The sequence below is a fragment of the Phoca vitulina genome, unplaced genomic scaffold, assembly GCF_004348235.1.
Source record: "Phoca vitulina isolate PV1807 unplaced genomic scaffold, GSC_HSeal_1.0 scaffold2, whole genome shotgun sequence".
In the NCBI taxonomy this organism is placed as follows: domain Eukaryota; kingdom Metazoa; phylum Chordata; class Mammalia; order Carnivora; family Phocidae; genus Phoca; species Phoca vitulina.
Window position 1 is genome coordinate 11087507 of NW_022589705.1, and position 21894 is coordinate 11109400.

Sequence of the window (21894 nt, forward strand, 5' to 3'; positions counted from 1 at the left end):
CTGCTTTTAAGCAGGGGTGAATTTACACAGGAGGGTCTGGCCCCTGTCCTGCAAGGTTGTGTGTCTAAGACTCGAAGTTTTCACTTTCCCCTTAAGCCTTTCCTAAATCTAATCTAAATCTTCTTTAGAAGGAAAAGCAGAAATGAGCGTGGTTCCAGGGAGAATTGTCAGAGACAGGGTTCGAGCCCTGGGCAGAAGACCGTGGAAGAGTCCTAGCCTTCCCCCAGAGATGCTTTATTACATGGTTTCATCAGTCGTCAGTGAATGGATCCTATGCCCATGCAAGGAGACGGGAACGTCGCACTGTACATGGCAGACTGTTCCCCTTTTAGCAATGCAGTCAGATGGGGCGGGTGATGAGTGGGTGCTTGGCTTCCCTGCCCGTGGGCAGGCTCTGAGAACCCAGCTGACAGAAACGAAAGCCCGACAAACTGGGAGGAAGGAATGTTCAGGAATCGGTGACCTCCATGTTCTGCAGCCGGCTTTCCAGGGGGACATCTCTGGCTGCCCCTTTCTTTTTGCTGCCCTCATGCTGCTTCTTCTGCTTCTTTGATGGCTCCTGGTCAATGGGTGCAGGCTTGACAAAGGGGATCAGTTCTTGGAGACCTGGAGGGAGAGAGCCAACCAAATAACCTATCATTTCTCAGGAGTCAAAGCCCAAGGACTTCTTGTGGAGAGTTCCACAAGACGATGATCCCTATGAACAAAAGGGCACCCACGATGGGAACTGGTTTCATTCATTCTTTTCTTCCCCGGTCTGAATTTTAGCTGAGCTTAAACAGGAAGTGATACCTGTAGTGGCTACTCTCTCAACTTTGGGGACAGGACAGACGGAGTTCTGGGGACTGTTTCTGAACAAGAACAGTTGGTCCATTCTGAAAGGGGGTTTGCTCTTCAGAAGAGCGGGCAGACAGAAGACGAGGAAGACGGGCCGGGCAGGGAGTCTCACCCGGCGGCATGAACGCCTTCAGCTTCTCGGGCACGACGATACCCTCCTCCGTCTGGTAGTTCTCCAGGATGGCGCAGATGGTGCGAGTGGTGGCACACATCGTAGCGTTGAGCATATGGACAAACTCCACCTGCAAAGACAGGGTCCCCAGAGGGAGCACGAAACTCAGCCTAGTCTTACTCATGACCAGGAACCACCCACTTAGCCAGACTTCCTCAACTGTAACTAGCCAAATCCAAAGCATCATTGATCTTTTGCTAGACTAGAATTCTGTTTCGTATTTATTGCCTATAATAATAATTCCAGGAAGATTCCTCAGATCTCCATGAGTGACAAGTGAGAGGTCCCAGCAAATGGAGGAGAGTTGGGCCCTTTGAGGGAAGGAGGAAACTTCCACGGTGGCCTCTCCTTTTAACCTCTTTCAAGTCCCTGACTTTGGAAAAGATTAGGGCCTGAAAACTGGGTTTGAAGAGATAAACTTACAAACCTAGACCTTCTTAGGTGAGAGGGAAGACACTGCCTCTAACGTGTCTCCTGTAGACAAATGGGGATTATTCTTTAACTGGAGTCACAGAGAACAAAGCCCAAAAGAGAAGAGCTAGAAATACCTTGTAGAATAGAGCTAGACTCAGGTTTCTATCTAAAAGGACTCTGTCCGGATTTAGTAGAAGTCATTTTCAGATTCCCTTTTTGGTCTAGATTGAGAAGCTCAAATTTTCCCATTGATGTTGGGACATAACATCCTCCAAGGACTGAGAAATAAGATGGCCTTATTCCGCACGAGGCCCTATTTCCTGTCTCCCAAGGGGCTGCCCACCTTGTCCATCATCTTCTTGGTTTGCCCGTATCGGATCCGGAGCCGGCGAGCCTGGTAGTCTGTGCAGTTAGAGCAGGAGACTAACTCACGGAAGGCTCCCGAGCCCGGAAACCAGGCCTCCAGGTCAAGCTTCTTACTGGCAGCATGATTCAAAGAACCTGTAAGGGAAAACCCCTAGAATTCAGGAAGGAGGGATGGTATTTCAGGAGACTGACCTTTAGCAAACCTGAAGAATTCTTTAATTCACATCCTATCCCCGGAAGTGAAATCATGCCCAGGTACTCTTACCACCAAATACTCCCAAGTGAGAACAGTGTGATATTTCAATTAATGTGGGCAATTGATTGGATTGTGAGCTATTTCTTTGTGTGGCGGCTCACCTGGTGAGGGCGGTGTTTGTGGGATGCGGGAAAGGGAGGCAGATACCTGAGACAATATTCACAATGTGGTAAGGGATCCCCAAAGACTGGTAGAAGTCTTCTGCGGTAGTAATCATCTCCTCAAACATCTCCCATGACTTGTTGTCGTGTGGTGACGAGTAGACAAACTGTTCAATCTGCAGAGGGGGACCCAACGAGACCATGAAAATGGGACAGGGAGAATAAACGAAAGGACTGAAGTGGGAGATATCCTTGCAATGGAGACCTATTCCTACACCACTGGGAGTCAGGGGAGGCTAGGGCCCCTGCGGGAGATCGGTGCTGGACTGGACTGGGGCTCTGAGAACGAATGCTCCATGGAGCTCCTACCACATACATGCCAAGTACTGTTCTAAGTGCTTTGCCCCTGCCAACCAGGAGAATCCTCACAGCAGGCCTAATGAGGTGGGTACTATTACTACCCTCCTTTTGTAGAGGAGGAAACTGAGCGCGGAGATGTTAAGCAACTTGTTCAAGGTCACACAGCTGCTAAGTGGCAGAGCCGGCACCGGGACTCAGGCAGCCTGGTTCCAGGCTCTGCGCCCACGGCCACTCCAGCATGTGCTTCTTAGGCAGAAACAGATGTAGGCGGCGAGAGGGAAGACCGGAGCCAGGCTGGGTCTGAGCAACACAGAGCCTGCCTCTCTCTAACCACCCTGGAGAGGTCGACAGAAGGGTGCTGCTCCTCCCCCTGACCTGACCACTCACCTTCTCAAACTGATGGACTCGAAAGATGCCACGGGTGTCTCGGCCGTGGGAGCCCACCTCCTGGCGAAAGCAGGTAGACAGGCCGGCATACTTGATGGGCAGATCCTCTGGCCGCAGCCACTCGTCCCGGTGCAGGGCAGCAATGGGCTGCTCTGAGGTGGCAATCAGGTATTTCTCGTCATAGGAGTTGTCATCAGACTTTTCACTGCCTTTGCCAATCACCTGGAGGAGGAGGGACCTCTACTAGTTAAGGGTGAGGGATGAGGACCTCAGCGAGAGCAAGAAACCACAGGCAAGGCTAAAAAGACAAAGGAGGGAATGGGTCCCTCCAGAATGGGATCCCTCCTAGAGATCAAAGAAATGCAAATTAAAAGGAGATAAAATATTCTGATAATATTTTTTTTACTTATCTAATAAATAAGACATTTATAAATAGTGAACAGTGGCCAATGACGGCAGTGCAGTAAAACCTGAGCTGGTAGCAATATACATTAATCCCCCCAACAGATGTGTGTTAGGCGTTTCTAAGTGCCAAGTTTGCCAATGCTGGGCAAAAGGCGACACAGTCTCTGCTCTCCTGGTGCTCAGGAGTTAGTGTAGGATAATACTCCTTAAAGAATCACTTTGGTGTTCAGCTGAAGAAAGTAATGCAGAAGAAAAAAAGGTATAAACAGGACAAAGTTCATTGTAACATTACTTCTGATGGCAAAAAAGGAAGCCTCCTAAATATTTCCACAAGGGAAGAGTCGACTATCCTACATCCAGACCACGTATTGTTACAGAACCATTTAAAAATGTTGGCGATGAAGACCACGATGTAACACTGAAAAATGCTTCTGATAAAATGCTGAGGCAATCTATATACACTGTGATTAGAAATATGAGAAAATAATATATCGACGAAAAATGCCCCCAAAAGGATATTAAAAATGTCATTTGTATGAGGTAATGAGAAAGATGATTTCCCCCCATCATTTCCAAATTTTCTGTCATGTGGTATTATTTTCATTTTAAAAAGAGGAGGGTGGGGGCGCCTGGGTGGCTCAGTCGTTAAGCGTCTGCCTTCGGCTCAGGTCATGGTCCCAGGGTCCTGGGATCGAGCCCCGAGTCGGGCTCCCTGCTCAGCGGGAAGCCTGCTTCTCCCTCTCCCCCTGCTTGTGTTCCCTCTCTCGCTGTCTCTCTCTCTCTCTCTCTCTCTCTGTCAAATAAATAAATAAAATCTTTTAAAAAAATAAAAATAAAAAGAGGAGGGTGGAAACTTCCTCTGGGTCAGCGTTTGGGGACCTGGAAGACTACGTTGCTACTTGACAGTGGAACTCAGCCACTAATCACATGTGGCTATTTAAATTAAATTAAAATTCAGTTCCTCGGCTTGCACCAGCCACAGTTCACGTGCTCAGCAGCCACATGTGGTCGGTACTGTCAAACCGCATAGTAGAGACAGAACATTCCATCGCTGCAAAGAGTCCCACTGGACAGTGCTGCTCCAGAGAACTCATAAACTGAGGTTATCAGGCAGGAAGTGCCAGCCCAAACTCTCACTACGGGGACTCTCACTATGTGAGTCTCCCTGCATGTGGATGCAAGAAGCATCTGGAGAAGAGATGGGAATGCGGGAAACACAGGGGGCACCTGCTACCTAGTGTCTCTCTCATAATCCTCCATATAAGGTTCTCTCTGACGTTACATGCAGGGCATCCTTCTAAAGCTCTGTGATTGTCCAATGTTGGGGTTGAGATGAGGAAAAAAAGAAAAGAGAAAACAGGTTTCGGCTGATACATGAACACATTCCCCTCCACATTAAAAGAAAGAAAGGGGGAAAAAAAGAAAAAAGAAAAGAAAAGAAAGGGAAGGGACGCCTGGGTGGCTCAGTCAGTTAAGCGTCCGACTCTTGATTTTGGTTCTGGTCATGACCTCAGGGTCATGGGATCCAGCCCCGCGTCAGGCTCCGCACTCAACGCAGAGTCTGCTTGAGATTCTCTCTCTCTGCGCCTCCCCCCACTCGCTCTCGCTTGCTCTAAATAAATAAATAAAATCTTAGAAAGGGAAGAAGAGAAGGAGAACACCAAGGTTAGACTAATCCTTAGGGTTTAGAGAGCATTTTGCTTCCCACTGCAATTTGAATGAAAACATAACTAGAACTCATCAATAGGAATGAAAACATAACTAGAACTCATCAATGGGAAGAAGTTCTATTAAACTCCTCTCTAAGATAAGTCAGGTGAGCCCAAAAGCATTGTCTAACTCCTCCCCAATAAGAGCCAAGTCATCCCCTTCTGATAGAACAGTCTTGAAGGGGAAGGACAAGTAAAAAGTGGACCAGTGGACCATGCTGTTAGCAGAGACACTCTAGAAATTCTGAGTGCGAGGCATAGACTGGGGGTGCCACAGCTGGTGTTGGAGCCAGCTCATCAGAATGAGCTTCTGACTCTCCACGTGAATCCCCTGGTCCTCCCCTGAGATGCTCCACGGTTGAGAAAGAGCCACAAACTGGAAGCCATATCCATCCCAAGGAGAATACGTCTTGCTCTCTAGCTCCCAGTCTGGGGTTAGGAGGAGGAGGACATGGGAAGATCAGCCGCTTCTATAATTTTGTTTTGTCCAAGCACTCAAAAAATGTGCTTTTTTCCAAAGTTCATGGTGTTAAAGTATGCTCAATTTGAATAAGTCATATAGATTATCTGGGGAAAGATAAAATAGGCTCTATGTCGGCACTGCCCAGTATGGTAGCCACTAGCCACATGTGACTACTTAAGTTAGAATTAATAAAAATTAAATTTTTACTGCCTCAGTTGCACTAGCTACATTTTAAGTGCTCAACAGCCATGATACAGAGTCTCTCCACGCCGCAGGAGGCTCTCCTGGACAACACAGCTCGGTACCTTTGAGGGTAAACTCTGTAACTAAGTCATTCTGCCATGTTGCCCCAGGCCACTCACCTTATAAAGTTCTTCATCAAACTGGCTGAGCTGTGCCACTTCCTGCATGACCTCCTTCCTCATGAAAAAGGGGGTATAAATGGGGGTGTAGCCCCGACTCCCCAAGGTGCGAAGGGCATACTGGATGAGTGCCTGTTCCAGGAACACCAGGACACCCTAAAGGAGCAGAGACACAGCACTGTGTGATTGGCTTCTGCCACTACCATGTTCATCTGCTAGTATTTACACTCAGAGGCAACTGGGGGCACACGGGAGGCCAGCAAAGACTGTGCACCCCAGTGCCTGACTCAAGAGATTCTTTCTTGATACCAATGCCCGGCACATCATCTAGGCACACTGGCAGAAGCAAAGCGAGGCAGATAGGATGATCTGCCCAGGGTGCACGGGAGAGCTTTCTTGCGCTACATCTTAAAACACCAGATCCGTGTGTGTATGCAGAGCATACTATATATATGTATATGTATACGTATACATGTCCTGTATCTCCAAAATGATTTTCCCATGCCCTTCCGAAGTCTTCTCTAAATTCATCTGCCCTCTGTCCCAACTCCTCTGGGTTTGCCGCCTCTGCCTACCTGTTCTCATAGCTCTCTGGGCCCACTCACCCCACAGCACTCATCACAGTGGGTTCTGACTCTTTGTTACTTGTCTGTCCAATTCCACTCAGCCCCTTAAAAGGCAGACTGCTCTGATCCAGTCAGTACAACATATTCATTATGGAGGATCACTTAGGGGCTCTTGTTCTAGGGAATCCGGAGAAGCACTCTCCTGTCTCAAAAAGAGAACTGCATCCAACTGGCAGTAAGTTTGCAGGATAAAGGCATGAACAAGTGGTGGATGTGTGGCCTCTTTAAGTAGGTTATGTTTTCTGCATAGTTTTTTTTAGCTCCTTTTTAGAATCCCATCGCTACGGGTTCCTGGCTCTTACCTTCAGGAAGTAACCTCGACTTCCAGCCACCACGGCCCCCTTTTCGCCCTCAAAGCCATCTACCATCACTACCAGGTCCACGTGAGAGTACTTCTTCCTGACTGTACAATCACCCCAGATCCTCTCTACTTTGTTGTCGGCATCCTAAGGAAACAAGACCAGGAGAGAAAGATGCATGATCACTGAATTTCACAACCTCCAGCTTTCTAAACCCCATTCCAAAAACAAGCTAGAGCTTTGCAAAACTACTGCGTAACTGAAACACTAGGTTTTGGTCATTGTGTACAGAGACTAAGGAAGAGAATTTGCTAGAGGATGTGTGTTCAATAGAGAAATAATAATTTACAAATTCCTAGAAGTGATTCTAGCCATGGAACCGAAATCATGAATTTCTAAGAGATCTGTCGTAGTCTCACTTTTTTTTTTACCCTTTTAAAAGACTCCTTGAAAATCCTGCAAAGGACAACCACCCCCCCACCCCCCCATCAGCATCGCCTGGGGTGCAGAGGAGAATGTAGATTTTTTTTTTTCCAGACTCTCATTGGTCCTGGGGCCATATGAGGGCGGGCTCAGGGCCCTGACCTCCCGAGTCTCCCACCCCAGCCGGCAGTGAGTTTAAGGCTCGTTCACCAGGGAATGAATGAAAGAGGCACAGATGGGCCCAGCCACGGCTGGGGTGTCAGGGAACAAAGGCTGGGCTCAGAGCAGCTTTGTGCTGGGGAAGCTCCCACTCAGCAGGAAACTTTTATCATGCAGATTTCCCTTCAACCTGCAGCTTCTCAGCAGGGTGTGGGTGAGGGGTGAGGGTGATTTAACAGATCCCTCCCACAGGACTCACTGCTACCACGGGCAACACGCAGTGGAGGACAGCGGCCGATTCAGAAGAGATTTCTGTGCCCGGGGTCTCCTCCTACCTGCTGTCTCTGCTACTTCCCAATCAGGCAAGGATCTGACTCTTTGAATTCTCAATTGGTGGGCAGAGCGAATATACAAAGAGCCTGCTTCTGACACAAGGCCTATTATACAGAGAGGGGCAGCGTTTCCCAGTCCTCCTCCCAGCCCGCCCCCTCCCCAGCAGAGGGGAGCCCCGGGCAGGCCGCCGCCCACTGTGGCGCCGACACCTACCTCATCATTGCTGATGGGCACAGAGGGATGCAGAAGGTTCCCGATCTCTCGGAGGTTCTCAAACCGCTCTGCTTCCAGCTTTATCCTCTCGGCATCACATTTTAGGATGGCCTCATCGATGAGGAGTCGGACTTTTTTGATTTGTGAGACTTTCAGGTTCTGCAGATGAACAGGCCAGGCCAGTACCCAAGTCACAGCAGGTCAAGGTACAGAGTAGGAATAAGATTCTGTTGCCCTAACCTTGTTGTGCTCTGATGACAAGCCCTGTGATAGCACTGTTAAAATCAACAGTGAAGGCTTTCAAAGAACTGAGATTTATTTCAAACGCACGCACGCACTCAGTTTTGCCCTTACAATTCGTTGGCATTTTCTTCTGGGGTACCTAAGGAAGAGATGGATCAATTCTGGCCATTCTTCTCAGTCGTATATATCTCAAGGGTTTTAATACTGTAGCTCTTTTTTTTTTAATAGAATTTTTTTTTAAAGATTTTATTTTATTTATTTGACAGAGAGATAGAGAGCACAAGTAGGCAGAGAGGCAGGCAGAGGGAGAGGGAGAAGCAGGCTTCCCCCGAGCAAGGAGCCCAATGCAGAACTCAATCCTAGGACCCTGGGATCATGACCTGAGCCGAAGGCAGACGCTTAACCGATTGAGCCACCCAGGAGCCCCTTTTTTTAAATAGAGTTTATGAACTTTTTTTTTTTAAGATTCTGTTTATTTATTTGACAGAGAGACACAGCAAGAGGGAACACAAGCAGGGGGAGTGGGAGAGGGAGAAACAGGCTTCCCGCTGAGCAAGGAGCCCCGACGAGGGGCTTGATCCCAGGACTCTTGGATTGTGACCTGAGCCAAAGGCAGAGGCTTAAGGACTGAGCCACCCAGGCGCCCCTACTGTAGCTCTTTTAAGAGCTCTTTCCCTTAACTTGTATTTTCTGATATTCCTAATTAAATCAATTTAGCGCTCTTATGTACTACATTTAACTGTTCTCTAGGAAGATTATAAATTTATTAGGAACAAGAGAACCTGTCTTAAGCTTATTTTGTATTCCTTTTTGCAAGTGTTTCAAACTACTGATTTCATAGGGACGGGAGAGCCCTTAGCAAGTGGGGCTGCACAGGAATAGCTCCCCCAGCCTAGCCCTTCAAGCACAGCAACTTTGCTTTTGTGTATTTATGCTCTTGCTATGCTTTTGTGTTGCAGGTTTTAAGAAAGGGTTCGGTGACTAAAAAACTTGAAAATTACTTCTCTAGGTTCACTGTTGTGAATATTTACTGAATTACAGTAAATTGAAAAGATCCTTGACTTTGTGAAAACTGAGTTCTATAAACCAAAGGTAGTTCGTCTCCTTTTTCCTCTGCTTCCTACTCTTGACTTTTCCACTCCATCCGTCCCTGTCTCTGTGATCTAATAAAAACTCAAGTATCGAGTCCAACAAGAGCGGAGGGGGACATTTCCCAGCTGCACACATTCAAGGATGCCACAATGCTGCGTGGAGCTGAGTGTCAGCACTTGCTTGTTAGGAACAAAGTTATGATGAAAGAACAGAAATCCAGCCTAGAAAAGGGAAGGACAGGGCGCCCGGGTGGCTCAGTTGTTAAGCATCTGCCTTCGGCTCAGGTCATGATCCCAGGGTCCTGGGATCGAGCCCCACGTCAGGCTCCCTGCTCGACAGAGAGCCTGCTTCTCCCTCTCCTGCTTTCCCTGCTTGTGTTCTCTCTCTTGCTCTCTCTGTCAAATAAATAAACAAAATCTTTAAAAAAAAAAAAAAGGGAAGGACAAAAACTTACAGCTAAATTGTCTGCAGTGAGGTCATCGAGATTTAACACATCCTCCGGAACGGACTCATCTCCCACTGGCTCTTTTTTCTGCAGGGGAAACAAAACAAAAAAAACCCAATACTATTAAATAAAAGAAAATTTCTGACATAGTTTTATAAGTATAACTTATTTATAACTTTCTATATAACTGTATCTAAAAGCTGCAACATATGAGAGAAAAAATTAGTGAGAAAGTTTCGAGTCCTTATCCTGCCACTTTCTGGCTTTTTTGATCCTGGACAGATCAATTAATCCATCGGGGTCAGAGGGCTGACATCAACAGGAACGTAAGAAGAATGTCTGCCCTGGACGTAGAGTAGTTATGGGCACCAAGAAGGTGTGAAAACGCTCATACCACTGCCCAGCTCTGGGGCAGGTGCCTGGATGTGAATCTGTGAATCCTTGTCCACTTCCTAAGAATAATCCCAGGACTGGGCGCCTGGGTGGCTCAGTTGGTTAAGCGACTGCCTTCAGCTCAGGTCATGATCCTGGAGTCCCGGGATCGAGTCCCACATCGGGCTCCCTGCTCAGCAGGGGGTCTGCTTCTCCCTCTGCCCTCTTCCCTCTCGTGCTCTCTGTCTCTCATTCTCTCTCTCTCAAATGAATAAATAAAATCTTTAAAAAAAAAAAAAAAAAAGAATAATCCCAGGACTGAGGCTAAGAGGAAAAAATGGATGGGATGATAGAATAGTAGGACACTAAGGAAAGCAAAATTTTTGAGGAAAAAAGTCACCAAATCTAGAACTAAGTTTAGAGCAATGAATGTAACTTGGCAAAACTGCAGAATGTACGAAGGGCTAGATTTTCTCCCCTCTGGTTTCTCTTCTACCCCTTCTTTGTGATATTCTGCCAAATCATTTCCAATCCTTGCCCAGAGCCATGGAGAAGATAATTTAAGAGTCAAATTCTTCCCAAATTAAAAGAAGTTAAAGAAAATGATCAAAGGCCATTATAATAAGATATGTAAGGCCTCAGCAAAACTTGCATAAAAACAAGTTGAGGAGATTCAGGGTCTGCTTTGCAAGTATAAGTCATGTCCAATGTCCTAAAGATATTTTTTTTTATTCTATACATAACAATAGGCGATTACGTTTACACAACCTCAGATACTACTGCACAAAACTGAGTCATAAGAAAGAACTCAATCTTCAAACAATGAATCATGGAACACTATATCTAAAACTAATGATGTAATGTATGGGGATTAACATAACAATAAAAAAATTAAAAAAAAAAACAACAAAGTACAATAAAAGCAAAAAAAAAAAAAAGAAAGAAAGAACTCAATCTTCTGAGGGTAAAGCACAGAAATCCTTTCGATTTTTTACACAATCTCATATACCAAAGTGAGAAGTCAGGATGCTAACCATAACCAAACTCACATCTTTCAGTGACTCAAGCAAAACCATCTTAAAAAGTTGTGGAAGTCTGAAAATCTCAGAATGAGTCTTGTTAAGAATAGGCAGAGACTAAAAAAAAAAGAAGATAGCAGGAGGGGAAGAATGAAGAGGGGGAAATCGGAGGGGGAGACAAACCATGAGAGACGATGGACTCTGAGAAACAAACTGAGGGTTCTAGAGGGGAGGGGGTGGGGGGATGGGTTAGCCTGGTGATGGGTATTAAAGAGGGCACGTTCTGCATGGAGCACTGGGTGTTATACGCAAACAATGAATCATGGAACACTACATCAAAAACTAATGATGTAACGTATGGTGATTAACATAACAATAAAAAATTTTAAAAAAAAAGAATAAGCAGAGACTACTGAGGTAGAAAGAAATGGCCTAAATCTCAAGATTTTCCATTTAGTAGTCAAGAAAGCTGAGGCCCCTTTGCTATCTGATAATCCTTTAGGGCGGCAAATTCAAGTGATGTGATTTTAGGCAGGCTGCTTAATTTCCTAAGCCTATTCTTTTGCCCTTTTAATAAGGTTGACAAAGGTACTACCTATACTCCAGGTTTGCAGCAAAGATGAAAAACCAAAATGAATACTTTCAAGTGCTATACAAATTAAAGCCCTGCTAAGACCATTCTGATGGATAGGAAGGGAGAACACTCCTTGTGGGGCTACAGTGAAGGGATCTAAGAATGCTACTGCAAATGAAAACACTTCCATCTTGCTAGGAAAACACTAGGCTGGCACTACCTGTGTATGCGCCCCAAGGAATACACAGGCAGAGTGCACACTGGAATTTACATAATTACGGGGTCTCTGACATGCAAATGATTAAGCGTCATGAGTCCCAAAGGGAGAAAACTATATGATTGTCGGTATCAATTTCCATAGCCAGTCACAAGCTGAAAGTGTAACAAAATACTGTTAAAGAGAAGGAGTCAGACTTGCCTGAAGTGTGAGGTACTAGAATCTGGAGGGAGTCTTTTTGTTATGCTCTTTCCTGGTTCAGGTCACAAAATTTTATAATTTTTTGGTTTAGTTTAGAGGTTTACAACTTAAAAATGAGACAGATTTGAGGGAGCATTTAATATGTTTTTTAAAAATGATTAAGGGGCTAAGGATATTTTTGAGGAAAGATTAAAAGCATGAACTACTCTGGAGAGCAAAGCAAGGCCAAGCTAAAACTTAACATTCTTCAAGCACAGGAAGGATTTTTTGGATGAAGGCCAGTAATGACTTGCCCTCTGCTGTTACTTGCAATTGCTGAATAACTACAATGTTCTAGGCATTGTGCCAGGTTCTCTATATTTAAAAAATTTAGTTCTTACAATTGTGTTCTATAGGTGAATGTTAGTATTGTCATTTCACAGATGAAAAAATTGAAGCTCCGAAGTTAACTTGCCTAAAGTCACACAGCCAACAATCCAGGATTTGGACTCCTTATCTGTGCTCTTTCCATTAAAGAGCACGACTACACTGAGACAAAGAATCTCAAGTCCACCCTAAGAAAACCTTTCTGGCACTGTAGACTGAGCTTAAGAAATAATTGGGTAAGATTACTGGTGGAAGTTATGTTATTATAAGAACAAAACAGACAATGAATGAGCATGTGGCAAGAATCTTTTCTTGCTACAGACTGAATGTTTGTGTCCCCCCCAAAACTTGTATGTTGAAACCTAATCCCCAATGTGATGGGTGTTTGGAGGTGGGGTCTTTCAGAGATTAGGTCATTAGGGCAGAACTCTCATAAAGGGGATGAGTGCCCTTCTAAGAGACCCCAGAGAGCTCCCTTCTATCAGTGTGAGGACACAACAAGAAGACAGCTGTCTATGAACCAGGAAGTGGGCCCTCACCAACCCAGAACCTGCCAGCACCTTGATTTTGGACTTCTCAGTCTTCCGAACTGTGAGAAATAAACTGCTCTTGTTTATAAGCCGCCCAATCTATGGTATTCTGTTATAGCAGCTTGAAGGCACTAAGACTTATCTGAAGACACAAAATGGACTCACCAATCCCTGAAAGTGCCTCTTAGTTCTCTTTCCTACTTTCTTCCTTTCTTTTTAAAATATTTGTCCCTTTGGTAAGAAATTCAGTATCTCACAGAATTAGACACTAGGTTAGAAATTATGTATTAACTAAGAGTAAAATTAAATACCTCTGCTCAAGCTTTCAAGGCTGTTACCTAGTTCTCTTACCTTCATTTTCTCTCCAATTGTCTTGCTGCACAGGTTCTTCAGCTTGTTCAAGTTGTCTGCCCGAAATCTGCCTGAAGAATAAAGAATCCAAGAATATACCAAAGATACGCACATAATTAAGAACTGCCCCCCGCCAAAACACCCACAAAAAAAACACCAAAAAACAAAAAACTGCCCCCTGCCAATCACAGCTCCTTAGGCAGAGCTAAAGGATCTCATGAAATTGTGAAATCTTACAGCTTTAGAGCCCCAAATTTAGTTGGCATATACTGGTGACAATGGGGTTCTCCCAGCATTTGGTGACAAGGAAAAGTCCCTTCTGGGACTGAAACTGGAAACTATCATAACCTGGACAATGCCACGGTCAAATAACAAATCTGAGAAACCTGGAAAAAACTCAAATAACTATAACCTGCTCAATTATCTTAAAATCCATTGAAAGAAACTATGTGGTATAAAGGGGCGCCCTGGGTGGCTCAGTCATTAAGCGTCTGCCTTCGGCGCAGGTCATGATCCCAGGGTCCCGGGGTCAAGCCCCACATCGGGCTCTCTGCTCAGCGGGAAGCCTGCTTCTCTCTCTCCCACTCCCCCTGCTTGTGTTCCCTCTCTCGCTGTGTCTCTGTCAAATAAATAAAATCTTTAAAAAAAAAAAAAAAGAAACTATGTGGTATGCACTGCAATCTGGAAAGAGAGCTATCCTGTTTCTAGTCCTGTGAACTTGGTTGCAGCATCTCTGTGCTAGAAATGGTTAATGTTACTCCCTTTGCTCTGACAAAAATCTCACCTGGCAGCCTGGAGAATAAGTTTCTTATGCTTTAGTTTCTTTGGGGGAAGATGGTGCACTAATCAGCCTACATGTGTATTCGGGCCCAAACTATTGTATCAGTATTGTGGTTCATTAATCTAAGTCTAATTAGCAAAAGTCAGACCTCTTGAATCCAAGCTTGAGGACCACAGCAAGTTTTTGACAGGTGAAATGATGACTAGAAATGAGACAGCTCCTAGGCAGCTATTTTTTTTAAGTTTTTTTTTTTTTTTAAAGATTTTATTTATTTATTTGACAGAGAGAGACACAGCGAGAGAGGGAATACAAGTAGGGAGTGCAGAGAGGGAGAAGCAGGCCTCCCGCGGAACAGGGAGCCCGATGAGTCCTGGGATCATGACCCGAGCCGAAGACAAGACGCTTAACGACTGAGCCACCCAGGCGCCCCTTTTTTTAAGGTTTTGCCAAACTTGAACTAAACATTAGTACATAATGTTCTAACTACTTTCTCATTCACTTACTTTGATTAGAGAGATGGGAACAGAAGAGCGGTCACCAGGGGTTAGAGGGGGCAGGGGAGAGAGAATGGACTACAAAGGGACAGTGAGAGGGATCTCTATGATGATGGAACAGTCTTGTCCTGAGTGTGACAGTGGTTATACAAATCTACACATGGGATAAAGCTGCACAGAACTACACACACACACACACACACACACGTGCATGTAAAACTGGTGAAATCTGAATAAGGTCTGAACTGTAGCAATGTCAGTTTCTTGACTTTGATACTGTACCAGTTGTGTTAGATGTCATCAGTAGGAGAAACCCGGTGAACGGTGCATAGGACCTCCTTGTACTATTTTTGCAATTTCCTGTCAATCTATAACTATTTTGAAATAAAAAGTTATAAAAATTTTTATTTAGTCCCTCCTATTTGCAAGGCCCTGTATTGAGTGCTGGGAATAAAAAAGAAAATATCACGCTAGGTGCTGAAAGTAAAAGAAAACAGTAACAATACTGGATGTTTCAATCAATGAATATAACATATCCCATCATTATCTTTCATTTTTCTCAGCAATGTTTTTCAGTTTTCAGTGCACAGATCTTGAATGTCATTTATTAAATGTATTCTAGGCATCAGATGCTTTTTGTTATTTGTATATAGAAATACCATTGATTCTGTATATTGTATACAGTGATCTTGCTAAATTTACTTAATTTTTTTTTAAATTTAAAATTAAAAAAATTTTAAATTTACTTAATTTTATTTATTTTTAATATTTTATGTATTTAATTTGTCAGAGAGAGAGAGCACACAAGTAGGGAGAGGGGCAGAGGCAGAGGGAGAAACAGGCTCCCCACGAAGGAAGGAGCTGGATGCGGAACTCGATCCCAGGACCCTGGGATCATGACCCAAGCTGAAGGCAGACGCTTAAGTGACTGAGCCACCCAGGTGCTCCAAATTTACTTAATTTTAATAGTTCAGTTCTGCACACACCATCAAGTCATCTGCAAATAATGACAGCTTTACTTCTGTACCAGTCTTTTTTTTTTTTTTTTTTTTTTGAGGTATAACTGACATATAACATTGTATTAGTTTCAGGTGTACAACATAATGATTTGCTATTTGTATACACTGCAAAATGATCACCACAGTAAATCTAGTGACCATCTGTCATCACATTCTATTCCAATCTTCTTTATTTTTTTTTAAGTAGGCTCCGTGCCCAATGTGGGCTCTAACTGACAACTCTGAGATGAAGAGTTGCATGCTCTACTGACTGAGCCGTCAGGCACCCCTCTTTTTTTTGCCTTATATCATACTGTCTAGAGCCTCTAGTATGATGTGGATTAGAAGTGGTGATAGCAGATATCCTTGTCTTGTTCCCGACCTCAGGGAGAAAGCATTCGGTACTTCATCATTAAGAATGTTAGCTGTAGGGGACCCCGATGGCTCAGTCAGTTAAGCATCTGCCTTCCGCTCAGGTCATGATCCCAGAGTCCTGGGATCAAGTTCCACCTTGGGCTCCCTGCTCAACCAGGAACCTGCTTCTCCCCTTGCCTGCCGCTCCCCCACTTGTGCTCTGTCAAATAAATAAATAAAAACTTAAAAAAAAAAAAAAAAAGAATGTGGGGCGCCTGGGTGACTCAGTTGTTAAGCCTCTGCCTTCGGCTCAGGTCATGATCCCAGGGTCCTGGGATCGAGCCCCGCATCGGGCTCCCTGCTTGGCGGGAAGCCTGCTTCTCCCTCTCCCACTCCCCCTGCTTGTGCTCCCTCTCTCGCTGTGTCTCTCTCTGTCAAATAACTAAATAAAATCTTTAAAAAAAAAGAATGTTAGTTATAGGTTTTTTGATAAATATCTATGATCAGATTAAGGCAGTTCCCTTCTATTCCTAGCTTCCTGCATTTTATCATGAGTAATTGGAGTAACGTGGGAAAAAAATGAACTTGATCCCTATCTCACATCATACACCAAAATCAATGTGGGATGAATCATCCACCTAAATGTGAAAGGCAAACTAGTAAAACTTCTAGAAAAAATACTGGGAAATCTCTTCAGGAACTTGGGATATGAAAAGATTTCCTAAACAGAACACAGGAAGTACAAACTACAAAGAAGAGATCAGTAAATTACTCTGTTAAAATTAATACTTTTTAAAAATTTTTTAATTAACATATAATGTATTATTTGTTTCAGGGGTACAGGTCTGTGATTCATCAGCCTTACACAATTCACAGCACTCACCATAGCACATACCCTCCCCAATGTCCATTACCCAGCCGCCCCATCCCTCCCAGCTCCCTCCACTCCTGCAACCTTCAGTTTGTTTCCTGAGATTAACAGTCTCTTATGGTTTGTCTCTAAAATTAATACTTTTTTTAAAAAGATTTATTTATTTATTTTAGAAAGAGAGAGAGAGAGCTCATGAATGGGAGAAGGGGCAGAAAGGACAGGGAGAGAATTCTCAAGCAGACTCCCCGCTGAGTGTGGAGCCCCCTAGGACCTTGAGATCATGACCTGAGCTGAAATCAAGAGTCATACACCTAACTGACTGAGCCACTCAGACACCCCTAAAATTAGTAATTTCTATTCATTAAAAGACTGAAAGAGTGAGAGGCAAGTCACAGACTGGGAGAAAATATGTGCAATATACGTATCTGACAAGGTCTTGTATCCAGAAGGGATAAAGAATTCCTACAAATCAGTAAGAAAAAGACAATTAAATAAAAATTGGTCAACATTCTCAAACAGACACTTCTCAAAATAGGCTATCCAAATACTAACAAGGATATGAACAGGTGCTCAATTATCTTTAGTCACCAGGAAAATGCAAATTAAAACCACGAGATACCACTATATATCCACCAGAATGGCTAAAACTAAATTAAATTAAAATTAAATTAAAAAGGCTGCCAATATTAAGGGCAAGGAGGTAGAATAACTAGAATTCTTATTTTGCTGGTGGGAGTGTTGATTGCTACAACTACTTTGGATAACTATTTGGTAATATCTACTAAACCTAAACATGTACCTACCTTATAATCCAGCAACTCCATTTATATATACCTACAGAAAGGAGTGCTTATGTCTACCAAAAGACACACAAAACAATGTTCATAGCACTTTATTCATAATACCCAGTCCAAATGGCCATCAAGAGAATTGATTAGTACATCTATATGATAATTGGTATATTTACATAATAGAGTACTGTACAGCAATGAAAAAGAACCAAACACTGCTCCACATGAAAAGGGAGAATAATCTTACAGACATAATTTTGAGAGAAAGACACCAAAATCAGGCAAATTAATTTTGCCTGATTTTGAACTCAGTGTAAATGGAAAAATATATGCTATATAAGAGTATTTACATTAAGTTCAAAACCAGGCAAAATTAATTTATGGTGACAGAGGGCAGAATACTGTTATTTTTGGAAAGGGCATGAGGGAGCCTGCTGAGGCTTTGATCTTGACCTGGGTGGTGGTTAGATAGGTATACAGCTTTGTAAAACCCATCAAGCTGCACATTAAAATCTGTACACTTTGCTGACTACATCTCAGTAAAAAAAAAAGTTTAAAAAGGTTGTATATAAAAATACCATATATGTCACAATGAGATGTATGAGATAATATACGGAGAACACTCAACCAATGAGGTAGTGCTGTGGGAGCAGAAGAGATGGTTTGGCAAAGAGGACTGATGGGAGTGGGGGCAGTAGCCTGATAAGGAATATTCCAAGAAGAGGCAACAATCACGGACGTGTGAAAGGGCATACAGGGAGCATAACAAGGCTAGAACAAAGAGTGGAGGGTAGATGTGCGAGAGTGACAAAAGATGAGGCTAGGAAGACATGTAGGGCTTTGTAAATTGTGTTCAGTCATTTGTATTTTCATGCTTTAGGGCTACACTGTCTGACATGGTAGCCACTAGCTACTTGAGGCTATTGAGCATTTGAAAAATGGCAAACCCAAACTGAGATACACCGTATGTGTAACATATACACCAGATTTTGAAGACTTGTAAAAAAGAAAAAGGATATAAAATATCTCAATTTTTATACTGATCACATGTTGAACATACAATTTTTGATATACTGAGGTAGTATAGTATCTTACTAAAATGAACTTCTTGTTTTTCTTTCCCTTTTTAATTGGCTACCAGAAAATTTACAAATTTATTTATTTGAGAGAGAGAGAGAAAAAGAGTGCGCGCACGCAGGGGGAGGGGTAGCGGGAGAGGGAGAAGCAGACTCCCTGCTGGGTGTGGAGCCAGATGCAGGGCTCCACACAACTCAGGGTTCGATCCCAGGACTCTGAAATCATGATCTGACCCGAAGTCAGAAGTCAGACACTTAACAAACTAAGCCAGCCTGGTGCCCTCAGATGGCACTGCTTTAAGGTAAGAATGTCACTGCAAGACTTAAACCCGGATGTAAAATGATTAGATTTCCATTCCAAAAAGATCACATGTCCTGGATGTGGCCCTGCACTAGGTGAGACTGGGGTAAAACTGAAAGCAGTTAGAAAGTTCTCCCAAAGAGAACGACCTGACTTAAGGCATGTGCAGTAAGATAGTAAAGAGAAATTTCATTCAGGATAGCACAGGTTAGATAGAATTCCTGTAGTTACCAGCAGATTTCAAGATACACTGAAATCTAGCAGCTTTGGAAATAGTCGAGACAAATGCTTATCATATGTCCAAATGTGCCCTTGCTATATTACTCTATATTAAAAAGAAGAAATCACAGTTTGAATCCTTGGAGTTAGAAGAGTTGTGGTAAACTCTGATGTGATACTACGATTCCAAGTTCTCTCAGATACCTGTGTTCCACACAGAGCCCTAGTGCCACCTTGCCTGTCCACAGGCAGACAAATGGGTATACATGTGGAGTCTACTGGGTCCTCAGGGAACATGATCTGAATTTTTAATGTGGCTCTTGGTTACACATCCTCGTTGCAGTCAATGACAGAAGAACCTTGATATAAGATATAAGATCGGTCAATGTCCAACTTGGGCAGCCAGTGACTTGGGAAAAATCATTAATTCCTTTTGGCTGCTAAGAGAATATTGGGAAGGGATGTTAGGTAGAAAAGAATCAAATCAACAGATGTGTTGAAAATAAACTACACAAACTGTTTTTCATACAGAAGGGCCAAGTGCCCTGAACACAGAAGATACTCACGAATTCAGTAACCCTTTGTTAAGCCCTTACCAAGAACCAGGTGCAGTGCTAGATATTGGGATTATATGCATACATATGTATGTATATCCTGTATGTGTATGTATACCCCAGCTATTGGGACATACAGGCGAATAAAACACGGAACTTGTCCCTGAAGAACTCATCCCCTCACCACATATCCACTCAACAAGTAAGGAACAGAACTTCCTGTGGACGTGTACACCATACACAAGAGACTAGGTAACACATTCAAAGTCACTTAACAGCTGTACAATAACCAGACTGACACAAAATCTGATACTTCTGACTTCTAATTCAGTAAAACAGTGTCCAGGCTAGTTTTTTCCTTCCATTTAATTTAATTCCAACTCAAAAATTCAGATGCAGATTCAGGTGGTGGGATCTCACAGTTAAACAAATACCACATTGGAAGGAATGAGACCACAGAATCAGCAGACAACAGAAGTTAAACAAATACTTTCTTCCTACCCAATGCCCTGATCAATTTAGGAAAATCAATTTTCCTAACGGAAATCCACCACACTCTTGGACAGCGAGGGCCTTTGCAGTATGCTGTCATAAAACCTGGCTCTCAGCTGGTTAGACCTATTGCATCAGACAAAAAAAAAAAAAAAAAAAAGAATCACATGTGCTTGACAGCTTCCGGCCAATCAGTGACTACCCCAGTTAATCCAGGCAGAAGTTGATAGGCAGAGGGTTCTCTGGTTTAGCTTCATGAAAGATACCCAGATCAGTTCAAGGTTCTAGACCAACTAGCCTAAGTCTTTTCCGGAAAACCTGCGCAAATCACAATTAAACAGGCTCAATAATTACAAGCTTGTTCTTGCCTCACGGCACTCCTCTCCCCATGTCTGGTCTACTACCGCAAAGTCTTTCCTCGATTCTTAAAGGTATGCCTGCAGGTCAGGGGGATGGCCTTCCCCAAAGCTTCGAGATCACTGCTTTTAGTCAGGAGCGGCTTCCGAAATCCCCAAATCCTTCCAGTATGTGTGGACTGAACTATTACGCTGCAGATGTGACTCAGTCTCAGGCTGGAGCCTTTGGTCTTATCAGGTTAGAGGGAGACCACTCGGGCCTTGCTGAAGATGAGAAAGGGACCGAAGGCGACCAAAGATGAGTGTTAGGAAAGGGGACCCCCAAGCCCCGAACCTCCCGCCCTAGCTTTCTTCTGGCTACCCGAGCGGCAGGAAGGCATGACAGCTCCTGACGCGCACGCGCCATGCTCCTTCCCAGACAGCCCAGCGATCCGCACCGAGCGCGCGGGTAAGAGAGCTCCCATGGCCCGGGCGGAGGGAAAAGGTGGGATGGTCCCGGCTCGCACAGTGCGTTTTAGGGGACAGTGAGAGCCTGGAGTCACCGCAACCAGGGAGGGGACTAACAAGGGGTGGAAGCTGTGGCCTCAGGAGCGGTAACAAGATCGGAGAGATGAAGTTGGGATTAGGATCGGAGGATACTCCGCGCGTCCCGGTACTTACATCGTCGCCACTCGCCGTCTGCCTTCACCAGCTGATCTACTAGTCCCGGGTCCTTGAAGCGCTTCTCCTGCGTCTCTCGGATGAGGGCTGGGTCCCCTCCTTTATCTACCCGAAACAAATCCAGATCCAGCACCATCTTTCCTTCTCTCGGGCCAACGCTAAGGGACGTAAGGAACGTACCACAGCAGCCAGTGACCACCGCACTGCGCCGGCGCGCTGACCCGCCCTCCCCGCGCAGGCGCGGCTGGAGAGCGCAGGCGCCCCCTCTCGGCCGGAAGCAGCTGCGCTGGAGTCAGGGCTGCGGGGAGGAGCGTGGAGTGGTGGGGCGTGGGCGTCTCGGCTTGCGTGCAGGTCTGGCCAGGCTAGTGGGTTTTGTCCGGGTCTTGTGCGGCCTCCCCAGCGCTGCCCCCTCTGTAGGACCTCTGATTGTCCCATTGAAGCGAGTGCCTCAGTTTCCTCCTCATATTAAAGGGCATATCTCAGGTTAGGCAGAGGCCTGCCAATATGATCTCCGGCTTGGAAGCTAGAGCTTCCAATAGATGCCAGTTTTTGTCTTATTAGCATGCTTCCTAAGACTGGACCCTCTCCCTGAACCTCTGTTCTCTTCTCCATCTTGAGACAAGAATATGGCTCATGTTTTAGTCCCTGGGTT

General features: G+C 44.4%; 1 protein-coding gene across 1 annotated transcript; it reads right to left on the minus strand.

Moving 5' to 3' along the window:
• Positions 1-218: 218 nt before the first annotated feature.
• SARS1 (seryl-tRNA synthetase 1) lies at positions 219-21473 on the minus strand. The gene is made up of 11 exons (XM_032422031.1): positions 21243-21473; positions 13296-13366; positions 9675-9752; positions 7886-8044; positions 6761-6904; positions 5833-5988; positions 2894-3115; positions 2193-2322; positions 1767-1924; positions 950-1079; positions 219-606 (listed from the first exon to the last, which is right to left on the minus strand). Exons 1-11 carry the CDS (start codon positions 21376-21378, stop codon positions 449-451), a joined length of 1542 nt encoding a protein of 513 aa, XP_032277922.1. The 5' UTR covers positions 21379-21473; the 3' UTR covers positions 219-448.
• Between the last annotated feature and the right edge of the window lie 421 nt (positions 21474-21894).